The sequence below is a fragment of the Alosa alosa genome, chromosome 24 (genome assembly GCF_017589495.1).
Source record: "Alosa alosa isolate M-15738 ecotype Scorff River chromosome 24, AALO_Geno_1.1, whole genome shotgun sequence".
Taxonomy (NCBI): domain Eukaryota; kingdom Metazoa; phylum Chordata; class Actinopteri; order Clupeiformes; family Clupeidae; genus Alosa; species Alosa alosa.
The window spans coordinates 7,833,635-7,846,945 of NC_063212.1; the positions used below are offsets into that span (position 1 = coordinate 7,833,635).

Here is a 13,311-nt window from a genome sequence, read left to right on the forward strand (position 1 = left end):
TAACTCCTTCGCCTTTCCCCACGTCCTCAGTCCACCCCCGACCCCCCTGCCGGCCGGCCCAGTCTCCTCCCCGCCGCGACGGATGCACCTCCCGCCCTCCTTCCAGGCCGAGGTTCTGCCCCCCGGCGCCCAGCACCAGCTGGACCTCTCCTGCTCTGGCCCGTGCAGTTCTTCCCCACCCTGCAGCCCTTCTACCCCTCCAGCCAATCGCCGACGCTCACGCCCAAGTTCCCGCTCCACCATTGGCTGCAGCCGTCAGCTGAGGTGCCTATGAGGGGCAGGGACCCAACCCCACCCATTGGCCAGGGCAGAGACTCCCTTCTTTACCCCGAGGAGGAATTCCATCTGAAACATCTGGACTCCGGCCAGCACAATGACTATGGAAGTGCAGGTAACACACTAAAACCTTCATATTCACATTCTGCGCTTGTCCCCTGAACTATACAAATAACAAGGCTCTTGATGATGATGTAAGCAAAGCATACTGTGCATACACACAGTTCATATTAATTGGAGTCTATCAATGATGCACACACTTCTTACCGTCTTACCGTATTCATACCAAGTCTTGAGGTTTACCCTGTGAAAAAGTCACTGTCCAGGCGTACGCGGTGTGTGTGTGTGTGTGTGTGCGCACACTTGTGAGCGTGTGCGTGCATGCGTTTGTGTGTGTATGTGTTAATGTTTTGCCATCAATCAGACTTTTCTGCACTATTTAGTTATTTGTCAGGCTTTGTATTCTCATTTGAGTAATTGTGTATAGAAGTATATAGTGCTGTTGTGTTTGTTTGAGTCTTGTTTGTTGAGTCTCTCTTACCATATTTTATAAGTATCATAGTTTTCCGTGTGAAAAAGTCAGTGTCTAGGCATACGTGGTTTGTGTGTGTGTGTGTGTGTGTGTGTGTGTGTGTGTGTGTGTGTGTATATGTGTTCATGTTTTGCCATCAATCAGACTTTTCTGCACTATGTGTCAGGCTTTGTATTTTCATTTGAGTAATTGTGCTGATACATTTTGGGACATATTTTGAAGGAGAAAAAATACTACAATCTCCTCAGTGTCAGTTGGTCAGAATGTGACTTGGTATTATTGAGTTCGAGTTCATATTCATGATCCTGGAAGGAACTCTCCATGTGTCTGGGTTGTGTTGAAGTAGAGTATGCGGCTTAGATAGATGAGACTTAGAAGTTGTGTCGGGTTATACAAGTCAGTTTGTAATAGAGATGCTATCTGTGTCTTGAAACAGATATGTGTTTTTGTGTTCTTTGCTTTGAAGGATTGATAAAACCATTTTTCATTTTCAATAGCCATCTTTGTAATGTGCTCCAGGCTCAGCACTGCGAAAATATAAAAGCTTCATAACAGGCTAGCACATTGCCAGGTGTATTGCTGATAGGCATCAGTTAGCTAACTAGGCTATGTAGCTCTTCTCAGTTCTCAAGCACTGTTTTTAGTCACTGCAAGTTTGTCCTAGTTTAAGGCATTTTTTTTAATAATTATTTTTTATGTTATAATATACGTTATAAAAATTAAACTGTAGCATATGTCATAATGAATATACAGTATATTTTACAAGTTAAACACTGGATGCATAACGCTTTCTAGATTGCTCTCTGACTTGATAACGTTGCTGGTACTCTTTCAAAATATTTAATATAACAATATTTATTTATCAATTCCAAAAGTATAGAATTTTAAAGTAATGTTAAAGTCATTTGAAAGTTGTGTTTAAGTATAGTTCAAGGTTATTTACAACATTTTCTGATTGCCTATTGGTGCTATTTTTGCAATTATTGGCTGTCTTTGCAAAATCACAGTAATCACAAAACTTTACATCAAACCAGCAAAACATTCTAAATGTCTTGCAAATGCAGACCATTCTTGTTAAAGCTAGTTTATAAGTATTCTTGTGGATTCAGACATATAGTATTATTTGTTAAAGCTAACTCATAAGTATTCTTGTGGATTCAGACATATAGTATTATTTGTTAAAGCTAGCTCATAAGTATTCTTGTGGATTCAGACATATAGTATTATGTATTTCAATAAATGTAATACATGGCTGCTAGAGACAAAAATATTGGAATTTGAGGTAAATGACGGTGGAACAAGTCGCCTACTTGGAGAAGATGAACGTTCAACTAGTATATTTCAAAGGTGATCAGTGCTTTGTCATGTTGTGGGCAGGTTTTTATCATTGCTGAAGACATAACAAACCACAGCAAACTGTAGTCCTGGCTGAGTCACTGCTGGCCTAGAGATGTAATAGCACTGTAATAAGACACAACTACAAATTAGTCACTAATTAGACACTACTGCAGACACAACTACAAATTAGTCACAAATTACATACTACTGTGGATAGAACTAAGAATTAGTTACTAGTTACTACACTACAAATATCATTGTTGTTTGCCTGCTGGTGCTACTACAAAGGATATGTTTGACTTAATCAACTCCTACTGTCCAGTGGATCACTTTGGCATTGCTCCCATTAGTGTGACATTCAGATAGTCCTGCTGTGTAGTCACGGTGGTGGTAGTGTAGTGGTTAATGAGCTGGGCTAGCATGCAGTAGCCTGGAAAGTTGTGGGTTCAATTCCAGGCTTCCACCATTGTGCCCTCAACCCCAAGTTATGCCATTGTGCACTCAACCATTGCGCAATCAACCCCAAGTTGTGCCATTGGGCACTCAACCATTGCGCACTCAACCCCAAGTTGTGCCATTGTGCACTCAACCATTGTGCACCAACCCCAAGTTGCTCCAGGTACAATGTAGTCCCTTGTAATATAATTGACATATCTAAGTCACTTTGGATGAAAAGTGTCTGCTAAATAAATAAATGTTAATGTAATTACCAAATACAACAGCCTTTATGGTGGAGTATTGTATACAGTACATGTCATACAGTATAAATGTAGTAAAATGCCATTTTGGGTCAGGGGATGCAGGCCTACCAGTGAAGTATCTGGGTCATGGGAAGTTCTATCTTATCTAAGCATCTCTATCTTTAAAAGCATCTCTATCTTACACACTGCTATGAAGAAGGGCACAAGACCAAAAAAAAACAAGACCACTTACAATTGTATAAAAATACATGTACAAAGATTTTTTCAAGATAATGCTCTAGGACTAATTAATTTAGTCATTATGTAAAACATTTCTAAAATGCACTTTGGTTGTGATACAGAGCTACAGATTTATACTTTAGCTTGTGTGTGTGTTGCTGAAGTTGTTCAGAAATGTAAATTGCTCCCATGATATAACTAATTTGTTTGGTATTAAAAATGACTTTAGTAGCCTATATATTGAATATGCATGTCTTATCAGCAGTGATAGTATTTGTGCACTTAAAAGTACATTCTAAGGCACATTTAATGGTATAGGTGTGTCTTGTGTCAGGGATATCCCAGTGAGAATATAAACAAGCTAGAGGAAAGACCTAGAACAACAAAGAACTGTAACGTACACTATTAAAAACAAATGCGTTGTCCCTACAGTACCTTGACACAGAGACTTCAGTGTCCAAGGGGAGATTGAGGCTGTGGGTGCATCCGTTCTCCGTCAGGCTGAGGAGAGATCCCTGCCAGTGTTGGTGTCAACCTGTAGCCTCTCCTCATTCATCCTACAACCGCATACAAGGGGGCTGTTAAACCCGCAGTGGGAGGGTGGAAACAGAGCTGTGAACAGAAATTAGTGCATCTCCGTTGGGTGATAAATTCCATTGGAAGGTGGTACATGTGTTGTCTGCTATGACATTAACATGTCACATGTTATTTACTGTTCAGCGTACATCCCCAACACCTGTATGTACTGTATCCATGCTGGAGTGGAATTTTTCGCCAGTGTGAAAGATTCTTATCACTCGTTTTTGCTTTTAATCATCATGTACATTACTGTGAGATACAGAGGTATAGCTCCTGCACATTTACTGGATTTTTCGCAATTTTCAGCTTTGGTGGAAACACCACAGCTCAGATGACTGATTGATGTGGGCTTGAGATTTCGCAGCAAGCCGAGACTGGTTGCCGGTGGTCTTATTCACAATGTCTTCCGCTTCAGAAAAACAAACCTTGTCCTCCGTGACCTTATACTCACAAGGAACTCCCATTTTGTTTCATTTCACACACACACACACACACACACACACACACACACACACACACACACACACACACACACACGCACATGCACACACACACACACACACACACACACACACACACACACACACACACACACACACACACACACATGCACACACACACACACACACACACACACACACACACACACACACACACACACACACACACACGCACACGCACACACACATTCCCATGACGTTCGAATGAAAAGCAGGTCCCATTGTTGTGTAGACTATTATCAACACTTAGGGATTTGTTTTTTAGGCACAGAAGATAAGATTATTGTAGTACAGTTTTTTTCAACTGCTTACACACTAAATCTTTGCTTGTCACACAATTTTCTAAACATGTCTTCCAAACATCATAACCCGACACCAAATCTGCAAAACCATACATTAATTCTCAGTGTTTGACTCAGTTTTCAATTGACTAAAACACATTTTGCAAAACACCACACACAATTTCACAAAGTATCTAAGGAAGTAACTTGATTTCGTTCTTCAAACACAACCCATCAAAATGCCACACTAAATCACCAGTGCTTCACTCTTTCTCTTCACATGTGCAAACACTCTTTACTGAACACCATCCAATCATTGCCTTAGTATAGGTCTATGAATAGATATACTCTCTATATAGGTATAGACCCTTTCAATCTGCTCCTAGAGGATTTCCGGTTGAAATATTCAGAACCAATGCAGATACTTTGAAAATAGAGAAAATACAGTAATCGGACTTTAGCTTACAGTAATGTTCTACAAAAAGTTGACTTTATGTAAAATGTGTCTTTTTACTCTATTTTTGTTTGTCCCCATGTTACAGTACCATTAGCTCAATACATTTTTCTGTGCCTCCAGAAATGCCTTAGGAACGCTTACTGTAGAATTGTTTCTTTCTGCAGTTGAAAGGGTCTATAGGCCTATGAATACATACTGTACACGACCCCCCCCCCCAACAGCAAATTATTTGGGAAAAATCACTATTTTTGGTTTCAATATTGCTTGCATTTTTACTGTGTATTTCAACTTCTCTTTGTTGATACCGTAACTTTCACTCTTGTATGGAAATACATATACCTAATACCTATACATATACCTATACCTAAGACAGAAGAGCTTTAGGTTTTGAGCAACAGTGTGTACATGATGTATCCAAAATGTCATATTATGACAAAAGTGTTTGTAATGTGAGGCTTAATGTTTGCTTTAAACATGTGTTTTTGACATTTTGAATGTTGTGTGTCATTTTGCTGGAGATTTGGGGCATTTTGCATTTTGTGTGAGCAGTTGTGGGTTTTGTGTGTGGAGTTTTGAAAAATAGACACAGAGTTTTGAAAACGTGTGTAAACAATTGTAAAAAACTGTAAATGCCTGAAAACAACACACTTAGTCACTATCTTCCTCTTTGTGCTCATGCTGGTGTTTCATGATCCTCAGATTGCGGCCTGCAAACGCCTATCAGCTCGCCGCTGTCCCAGTACCCACAGTCCTGCACGAAGCCCCAGCTCGGGCCAGACGCTGTGTCCTCTGCCAGCCACATGACCTGGTCTACGGTCAGTGCCCACTGATATATAAAGAACTTTCTTTATAGATCAGTGTCAGTGCCTCAGTGCTCTCTATATTCTATATGATTTCAGGCTCTGTCAGTAATATGAATATAAAAATTTCAAAACAGCATAGCGACATTATAAATGTCTTGCAAAAGCACACCATTCTTGCAAAACTCTTAAAACTCTTTTAAAACATCACCTTAGAATGTACAAGTGAAATAATGTAATACCTTTTTAAAACTAGCTTATAAGTACTCTATAAGTACAACTAGAGACAAATATATAGGCTATATGCTTTATATGCTGCAATGTGCTATTTGTGATCATCAATGCAGAGGAAATCTGTTTGTTATTGCGATGGATATTGTTGTTGAGGTTCCTCTTACTGGGTCTCCTGTTATAGGTGGTTCCATGCTCTGTCCCCTCATCGCTGTCCGTCTGCCTGACCTCACTGACCCCTCACCTACAGACCAATGGCCACCGGGCAGGAGAGGAGGTCCGACCCTGCGTGAGCTCGCAGATGTTGATGAACCAGCCTGTGAGCCACACGCATATCCAGGTAGATACTGTTTCGCTATTATACAGCCATGCTGCTGTTTCCACAGCTGGATCAGATGTTATTTTAATTCATATGTTGGTCTGTTTATGACTCTTATGTTTGTGTGTGGCTGTTTTGTTTTAAATCTATGATCTTCCTTGTCAAAAAAGATAGGCAATATTAAAGACTGTCATGTTGTCATGTCTCTATTGCCCATTAGTGGGGCCCACCCCACGCTTTGAGAACCACTGAGGCAGACCAAGTTGTTTAAAATTTGCAGCATCATTTTAGGGGTAATGTAACAGTACATAAAGATTCATGCTAAATTCTTCGTTTATAGCCTTTGTCATGTTTTTTTCAGTAAGGAAGAAATTGTATTGTAACATTTTCATTTCCAATTACAGGCCCAGACCTCAAAAGTTTTTGGTCTCATAGTACTGTATCTACCCATGCACTGTGGTAGGCTAGTCAATAATACATTTTAAAATGTTATCTCAGAAGCTTCCAAGAGGTCTTGTGCACCTCCATGGAGCTCCCAATCAAATCTGACCCCCTAGTGGTGGGAGGATGTCAGTGCAATGCTAGATTGGAAAACTGTCTTGTAGTGAAACTAATCACTTCTCTCGTCCCTCCTGTCCCTTTGCTAGAATGTGAGCCCCCAGGTCTACGCTGGAACTCCTTTCCAGAGCATTCTACAGGCCACTAGGGAGGTGGACGTGTTGGACTGGGACGGGATGACCGACGCCACGCTCCGCTACACGCCGCAGCCCATGCTAAACCCCCACCGGCGTGGGACGGGCCTCTTCAGTAGCCTGGCGCCCCTCAGCACAGCAGTGGACAGGGATCTGAGCACAGCCAGTGGAGAGAGAGCCTTACTTCACAGGTAGGAAAACCTGGATGGGAAGCCGAGAAATTACTGAATCAATGACGTGGGATATTACAGACCCAAGAGCTATGATTAGTCAGGGGTGATAAGTTCAAGGGGAGGATGTGCAACATTACTTTCAGGTATGAGTAGGAGGATTGAATAGAAGACAAAAATATGTAAAAGGCGATGTTCAGAAGCACTGTTAAAATGGAGTTATTTTCATTTATAAAGACATGATTTGGCATTTGTTACAGAACACTGAAAAGTGACTTTTTGTTATTTGTTGTCAAAGGCAATGATGCTAATTTCAGCCCTGAGAATGAGCTCTATTTAATGCTTAAGTTCATCAATAGTTCATCAATAAATGATTCACTCTCACAGGGGTAGGCTATCATTGCACTCTATTATTTATGTTTGATGTAGTAATGATTATGTTGGTGAATGGTTCAGTGAAAACCACCCTGTTCTCTCTCTCTCTCTCTCTCTCTCTCTCTCCTCTCTCTCAGAGGAATTAACATCGGTCCAGAGTTCCAGGCGGAGCTGCCGAGTTTGTTAACACGGGACGCTGAAGAGGACGAGGAGGAGGAGGAGCTGGACACTGATGAACCTCTCTCGGTGCAGTTACTATGGAAACCATCCAAGGAGCTGGATAATGACACCATACTTCAGGAACAAGGCAGGGCCTATATAGCGTGACATCAGCTGACATTTTTCATGGCATGTATTTGTAGCCTTTTTTGCAGATTAAATTGACTTTACATAACACATATAATCCTCTTTCAGTAGAGCGGGTGCTGGAGCTCTGCAGTTCCGGAGCTGTACCAGGAGGGGGCACCAACGTGGAGCTCGCTCTCCACTGCCTGCACCACTGTCAGGGTGACATAATGGTCAGTTTGATTTATCCGTCTAGGTTTGCTCAATTTACCAGCACAGTAACACATTGCTGGCTAATGGCACATCTACTCCTACTAATAGGCTCCCTAATTACATTTCCTTACCCAGAGCGTTAACTGCCACAGTAAAGACCTCTCTTTTTATGCTTCTGGTTGCGACATGTAATCAAGACACACACGGCTCTCTTAATAGCATGTTACTTTCGACTGATTTTATTGTACTTTTGTAAACCCTGGCTATTTTGTCTTCTCTGGGTCTAATGTGTGATTAGTCTATCCTTGGCTGAGGTGTTTTATTGCTCTCCTGGTGTGTTTACAGACTGCTGTGGAGATGCTGCTCTTCTCCCATCCGTTCCCGGCCGGTGACTACCATTACTCAGGTAGCCTCCACACCAACCCAGTGACCTGAACCTGAAGTTCCTTTTAGTTCCATACAGTGGGATATGGACCCTTTCAAGAGAGTTCCATTATCAGCATCATAGTTGGCCCCATAAGACTTCCGTTTTAACATTCCATATGTTATCTTAATGCAGAGGAAGTAGATTGGGGCCCAAATAGAACATTCAAGCATTGTTTTTGTTTTTATTGTTGAAAGGGTCTATATGCAACCCTGCAAAGTTCCATTTTTGTTCCCATAGAGGAATATGCAGCTCTGGAAAAAATGAAGAGACCACTGCACATTTTTCTGATGTCATCCTATGGTTGTTGAGTGACATTCAAATGAGTTGAGGGTCCTATTCAAAATTCAGAGACCACTGCAAATATGACTACTTTAAACTGTTAATCTCTAATGATAATGTTTATTGTCATTATTGTATGTCGCTTTGGACAAAAGATTCTGCTAAAGAAACATGACCACAACCATGTTTAAAACCTTTCAAAGTTTTGATGGGGTACTTTCATTTTTTAAATACTTTGAGCTGCTGTCGTTGTTGATGTCATAACCAGGATAAAACTGTATGTGGGACCTTAGAACAATAAGGCATGTAACAGTATCATTCTGACATTATTACAAAAGGCTGAGGTCAGAGGGAGTTCTCATGACCTAAGACCCACCCTGTTTAGTTGGGTACACACGTACACCATCATCTAATCTACTTTCTGACCCCTCTCCCCAGCCCTTATCTTAACTGGACAGTGGTGATAGATAGGTGGAACATGCCGGTCGCTTTTGTAACACTGAGTTGGTGTCAGTCAGTGTGAATGACCCCCATCTCAGGGCAGTTTGGCATAAAGTGAAGACTTGGGGAGGACACAGGGCATACCCACGGAGTCCCAGCTACATTCCCAACTTGGCTCATTCAATCTGACCCCCTAATCATGCCGCAGTGTAATTGGCTCATTCAATCTGACCCCCTAATCATGCCACAGTGTAATTGGCTCATTCATTCATTCCCCCACTCTCCACCTCTAGCTGGTGGGTGGTGAGCGTTCTCTGGTGCATAATGGCTGCCATGCATCACCCAGGTGGGTGCTACACACTGGTAGTGGTTAGTGAGGTTACCCCTGCACTGTGAAGTGCTTTGGGTGCTATAAAAGTATATAGCTAAATAAGTTGTTGTTGTTGTTTAGTCAGCTCCATACAAGGTGTGTTTTTCATGTCTCTGGGCAGTACGAGTTCCTTATAATAGGCCATGGCCACTCTACATACCATGTGATTTGCATCTCACAAGCAAAGCAGTTGAGTTCTGTGTGTTCCTACCCGAAAGTTGCTAGGTTGGTAATCGCATATAGAGGGCCGCTCAGACAATGGCAGAAGCGGTAATATTATGAGGTTATGTGCCATCAAAATGATTTTGGAAACATTATGTTAAGGTAAACAAACTTTTAAGGGTGCCTTTAAGTCTGCTATATATTAAGAGTAATTGAATTTCCAGTTAACAAATGTCAAATACCTAATTATGTAGTTTCTAATGGCCTCTGCTAGCCTTTTGTGCCCTTGTCTGAATTTGAAGTGAAATTGTACAACATGCATTTCCTAATGCCTGGAAGGTTTACTCTTTTTTATTACACTTTTTTGACTGATATGCTTTGGTTTCGTAACTGTATAACTGTAAGGCAAGTAGTCTTAGTTGGTTAATTTACTGTATATTCAGGTCAATTCTTTGAAAATGCTCTGATGCTGGCATTTAGTAATTACTTTCTTTTCATTCATCCCCATTTGTCCCACTGTAGGGAGCGATGTCTGGCATTTGAATGAAAAGAGATTGTTCTTCAAAGCCTACGCCATGTATGGCAAAGAGTTCTCTCTCATCTCAAAAATGGTAATTTTCCTCATCCTCTTGATATTCGCTGTCATCCTATATCTTCAACAGCTTAACTGTTAGACTTGCTGATGTGAAGGTTTTTGTTAAGCTTATTGTCTTGGTGTGTGTGTGTGTGTGTGTGTGTGTGTGTGTGTGTGTGTGTGTGTGTCAGGTGAAGACAAAGCGAGTTTCCCAGTGTGTGGAGTTCTACTACCTTTCCAAGCGGCTCCCGGACAAACAGAGACGGCAGAGGGAGCGGGAGAGGGAGCTAGAGCTGGAGCAGGAGGCTAGAGCTGCCTCAGTCAACAGAGTGAGTACACACACACACACACACACACACACACACACACACACACACATGCATGAACACCTGCACCTGCACACACACGGACAAACTCACCCACACACACAAACACACACATATATGCATGACCACACACACATGCACACACACACAAACACACACACACACACACACACACACACACACACACACACACACACACACACACACACACACACACACACACACAGACCCACTCACTCAGACACACACACCACAGACCCTGCTGCTGAGGTTTGCCATGTCCCATGTTGCTTTCTCATGCAGCTCCCCTGTGTGCAGACATGCTGTTCCTCCCGTCTCATAAAACCACAGCTAATAATGAGCTGCATGACCACAATTCCACATCATACATCCCCCCCCGGCCTCCCCGCTCTAATCGGTTACTAAGGGCGACGGAGAATCTCACACAGCGTCATAGCGGGTGGCTCAGCATCTGGATTCCAATCCTTAGATCTCCCATAATAGTTTAGAATGTTTATAATATATATATATATATAAGTATATATATATATATACATTTATATATACATATACATATATATATATACATATACATATATATATATATATATATATTGTAAGAAGTCTTGTTTCTATCATCAAAACATCTTAAACTAGGACAACCAATTAAAAACACATGTTGGTATTTTACATCTGTTATCTGTTATGGTTCTATACAGTATATATATACTGTATATGTAAGAACACTGCTAACAGACTAACAGATGTAACAGATACCAACATGTGTTTTCTATTTGAAGAATATGTGATCCAAAGAATTGAATGATTACAATCACATAATCATTTAATCATTAATACGTTTTATGTGAGATCTTGGGTTATGTAATGCCTTTTACATGTATGGTTCTATACCTTGGAGACTTGGAAGAATATGTATCCAAAGATGACCAATATTTAGTAAAGATTCTGCTTACAGCGAGCAAGAAGACTATCTCTAAGAATTGGCTGAAAGCCAACAATGGTTTACTATCATTGAGGAAATCCAAGGGAAGGAAAGGCTAACATACAAATTAAAAATGAAAGAAGAATTATATGAAAAGAACTGAGGAAGGTGGTTACAACATGAAGTAAATGTAGACATAACTAGTTAAAACAAAACTGTAGAGTATAAATGTCCCCTCCTGTTATAGGCCTCCTTATTTTATTTCATTTTCATTTGTTTTTTGTTTTTTTTCTCTATGTATGTACTTGCTGTTTAACGACTGTGGAATACCAATAAAGACAAAGTAAAAAGAATGAAGGTGGCCTACAGTAATTGGTAGGAAGGAAGGTCATAATTTACGTTGCTCCATATTGTTAGTGCATCCTGCGTTGCATTTATCTATAGGAAGGAAATTGTAGGTTACATGAGTCTGTGGGAGTTGCTGGAGTATATCTTCTCTTGTCGCAGGTCCCTCTGGCGTCTAAGGCACTGGCAGGCCCAGCAGGGATGGATGGCGTGATCCGAACCCCATCGCTGGCTACCAGCTTCCCCTGCAAACAGTGTGGAAAGTGAGTTTAACAAAGGAGATGACAGATAACATATGTCTCTTTAAAGCACCCTTCAGAAGTTGATAGGCTTTTGAAGCCCTTACATTAGACAGAGCAGACTCCATTATATCCTGTCATCTTCTCTTTTGTGCTCCCTTCTTTTTTTCTAGAATGTTCTATAAGATCAAAAGCAGGAACGCTCACATGAAGATCCATCGGCAGCAGCAGCCGGAGACTTGGACTGATGGCAACGGCCCATGCAAGAACCTCACGGTGACCCAGCAGGACCAGCAGGTTCTGGTTCAGCCTGCGCAGAACCACCAGCTCCTCCTGCAGAACCTGGTCCAGTCTCAGGCCTGTCTCACTTTCCTCCAGAACCCCAAAAACCACGCAATCAACATCAGTGCTCAGTCCTTAGCCAGCTTGAGCCCCAATATCGTCCCCAAGTCCTCCCCGCTACCCCTCTACCCAACCGGCCTCCCCTCGTGGGAGGGCTTCCAGGGGGTCTCTGACTCGGGCGCTCTGTACTATGACCCGGAAGGGAAACCCATGCTGGGAGCCAAAGGTCAAGTTCAATGGCCATAGCAGTCAGATAGTGCATGCGTTCATCTGTGAAATTCCTGGACTCATTCGCAGTTGTTGGGGAGTTGTGTATATATTTTTGTGTAGATAATGTTTATACATTTTTATATTTTGAATAAGCTTTATTTTTTAAGAATACTTAAGATCAATAAATTGATTTTTTGTTAGATTTGTGGATACTTTTTGATTGAAAATAAAGTTGATTTCAGGTTCAATATTAGTTTAACCAAAGCCATAGAAAGACATGCACTTATAAAAAATATTCACAGGAATCTGTAGAGTAAAAAGTAACTAGACACATACACACACACACACACACACACACACACACACACACACACACACACACACACACACAGAGGGCTGCTGGTTGGACTCTTTTTCCCAGTGCTGTCAGAAAATCAATTGCTACTCCTGTCATCTGTTGATCCTTATTGGCCACGGAGAGTGGATCTATAGACAGGGGTTAATGTTGGCTCGGAAAAACACTATTCCAGAGTGGTTGAAAAGCCTGTCTGACATCTCTCTCTCTCTCTCTCTCCTCTCTCTCTGTCCATCCCTCCATGTCCTGTTCGTGTCTCTCAGGTTAACAGTGCATAAATTCAAACACTTGCCAGTAGCCTGGCTCTTAAATTCAGTGCGTTGAAAAGGA

General features: G+C 41.4%; 1 protein-coding gene across 1 annotated transcript in view; it reads left to right on the forward strand.

Moving 5' to 3' along the window:
* The window catches only part of si:dkey-19b23.10, a 13,334-nt gene extending 566 nt beyond the window's left edge, over nt 1-12,768 (forward strand). Inside the window, exons 1-12 of the mRNA XM_048237068.1 lie at nt 1-112; nt 169-391; nt 5,583-5,698; nt 6,099-6,254; nt 6,881-7,116; nt 7,608-7,777; nt 7,885-7,988; nt 8,314-8,374; nt 10,170-10,258; nt 10,413-10,550; nt 11,998-12,098; nt 12,248-12,768. The exon at nt 1-112 is cut by the window's left edge and continues 566 nt beyond it. Of these exons, the coding sequence (XP_048093025.1) occupies nt 1-112; nt 169-391; nt 5,583-5,698; nt 6,099-6,254; nt 6,881-7,116; nt 7,608-7,777; nt 7,885-7,988; nt 8,314-8,374; nt 10,170-10,258; nt 10,413-10,550; nt 11,998-12,098; nt 12,248-12,662 (1,921 nt within the window). The 3' untranslated portion in view covers nt 12,663-12,768. The remainder of the gene's footprint in view (nt 113-168; nt 392-5,582; nt 5,699-6,098; nt 6,255-6,880; nt 7,117-7,607; nt 7,778-7,884; nt 7,989-8,313; nt 8,375-10,169; nt 10,259-10,412; nt 10,551-11,997; nt 12,099-12,247) is intronic.
* Nucleotides 12,769-13,311: the final 543 nt, after the last annotated feature.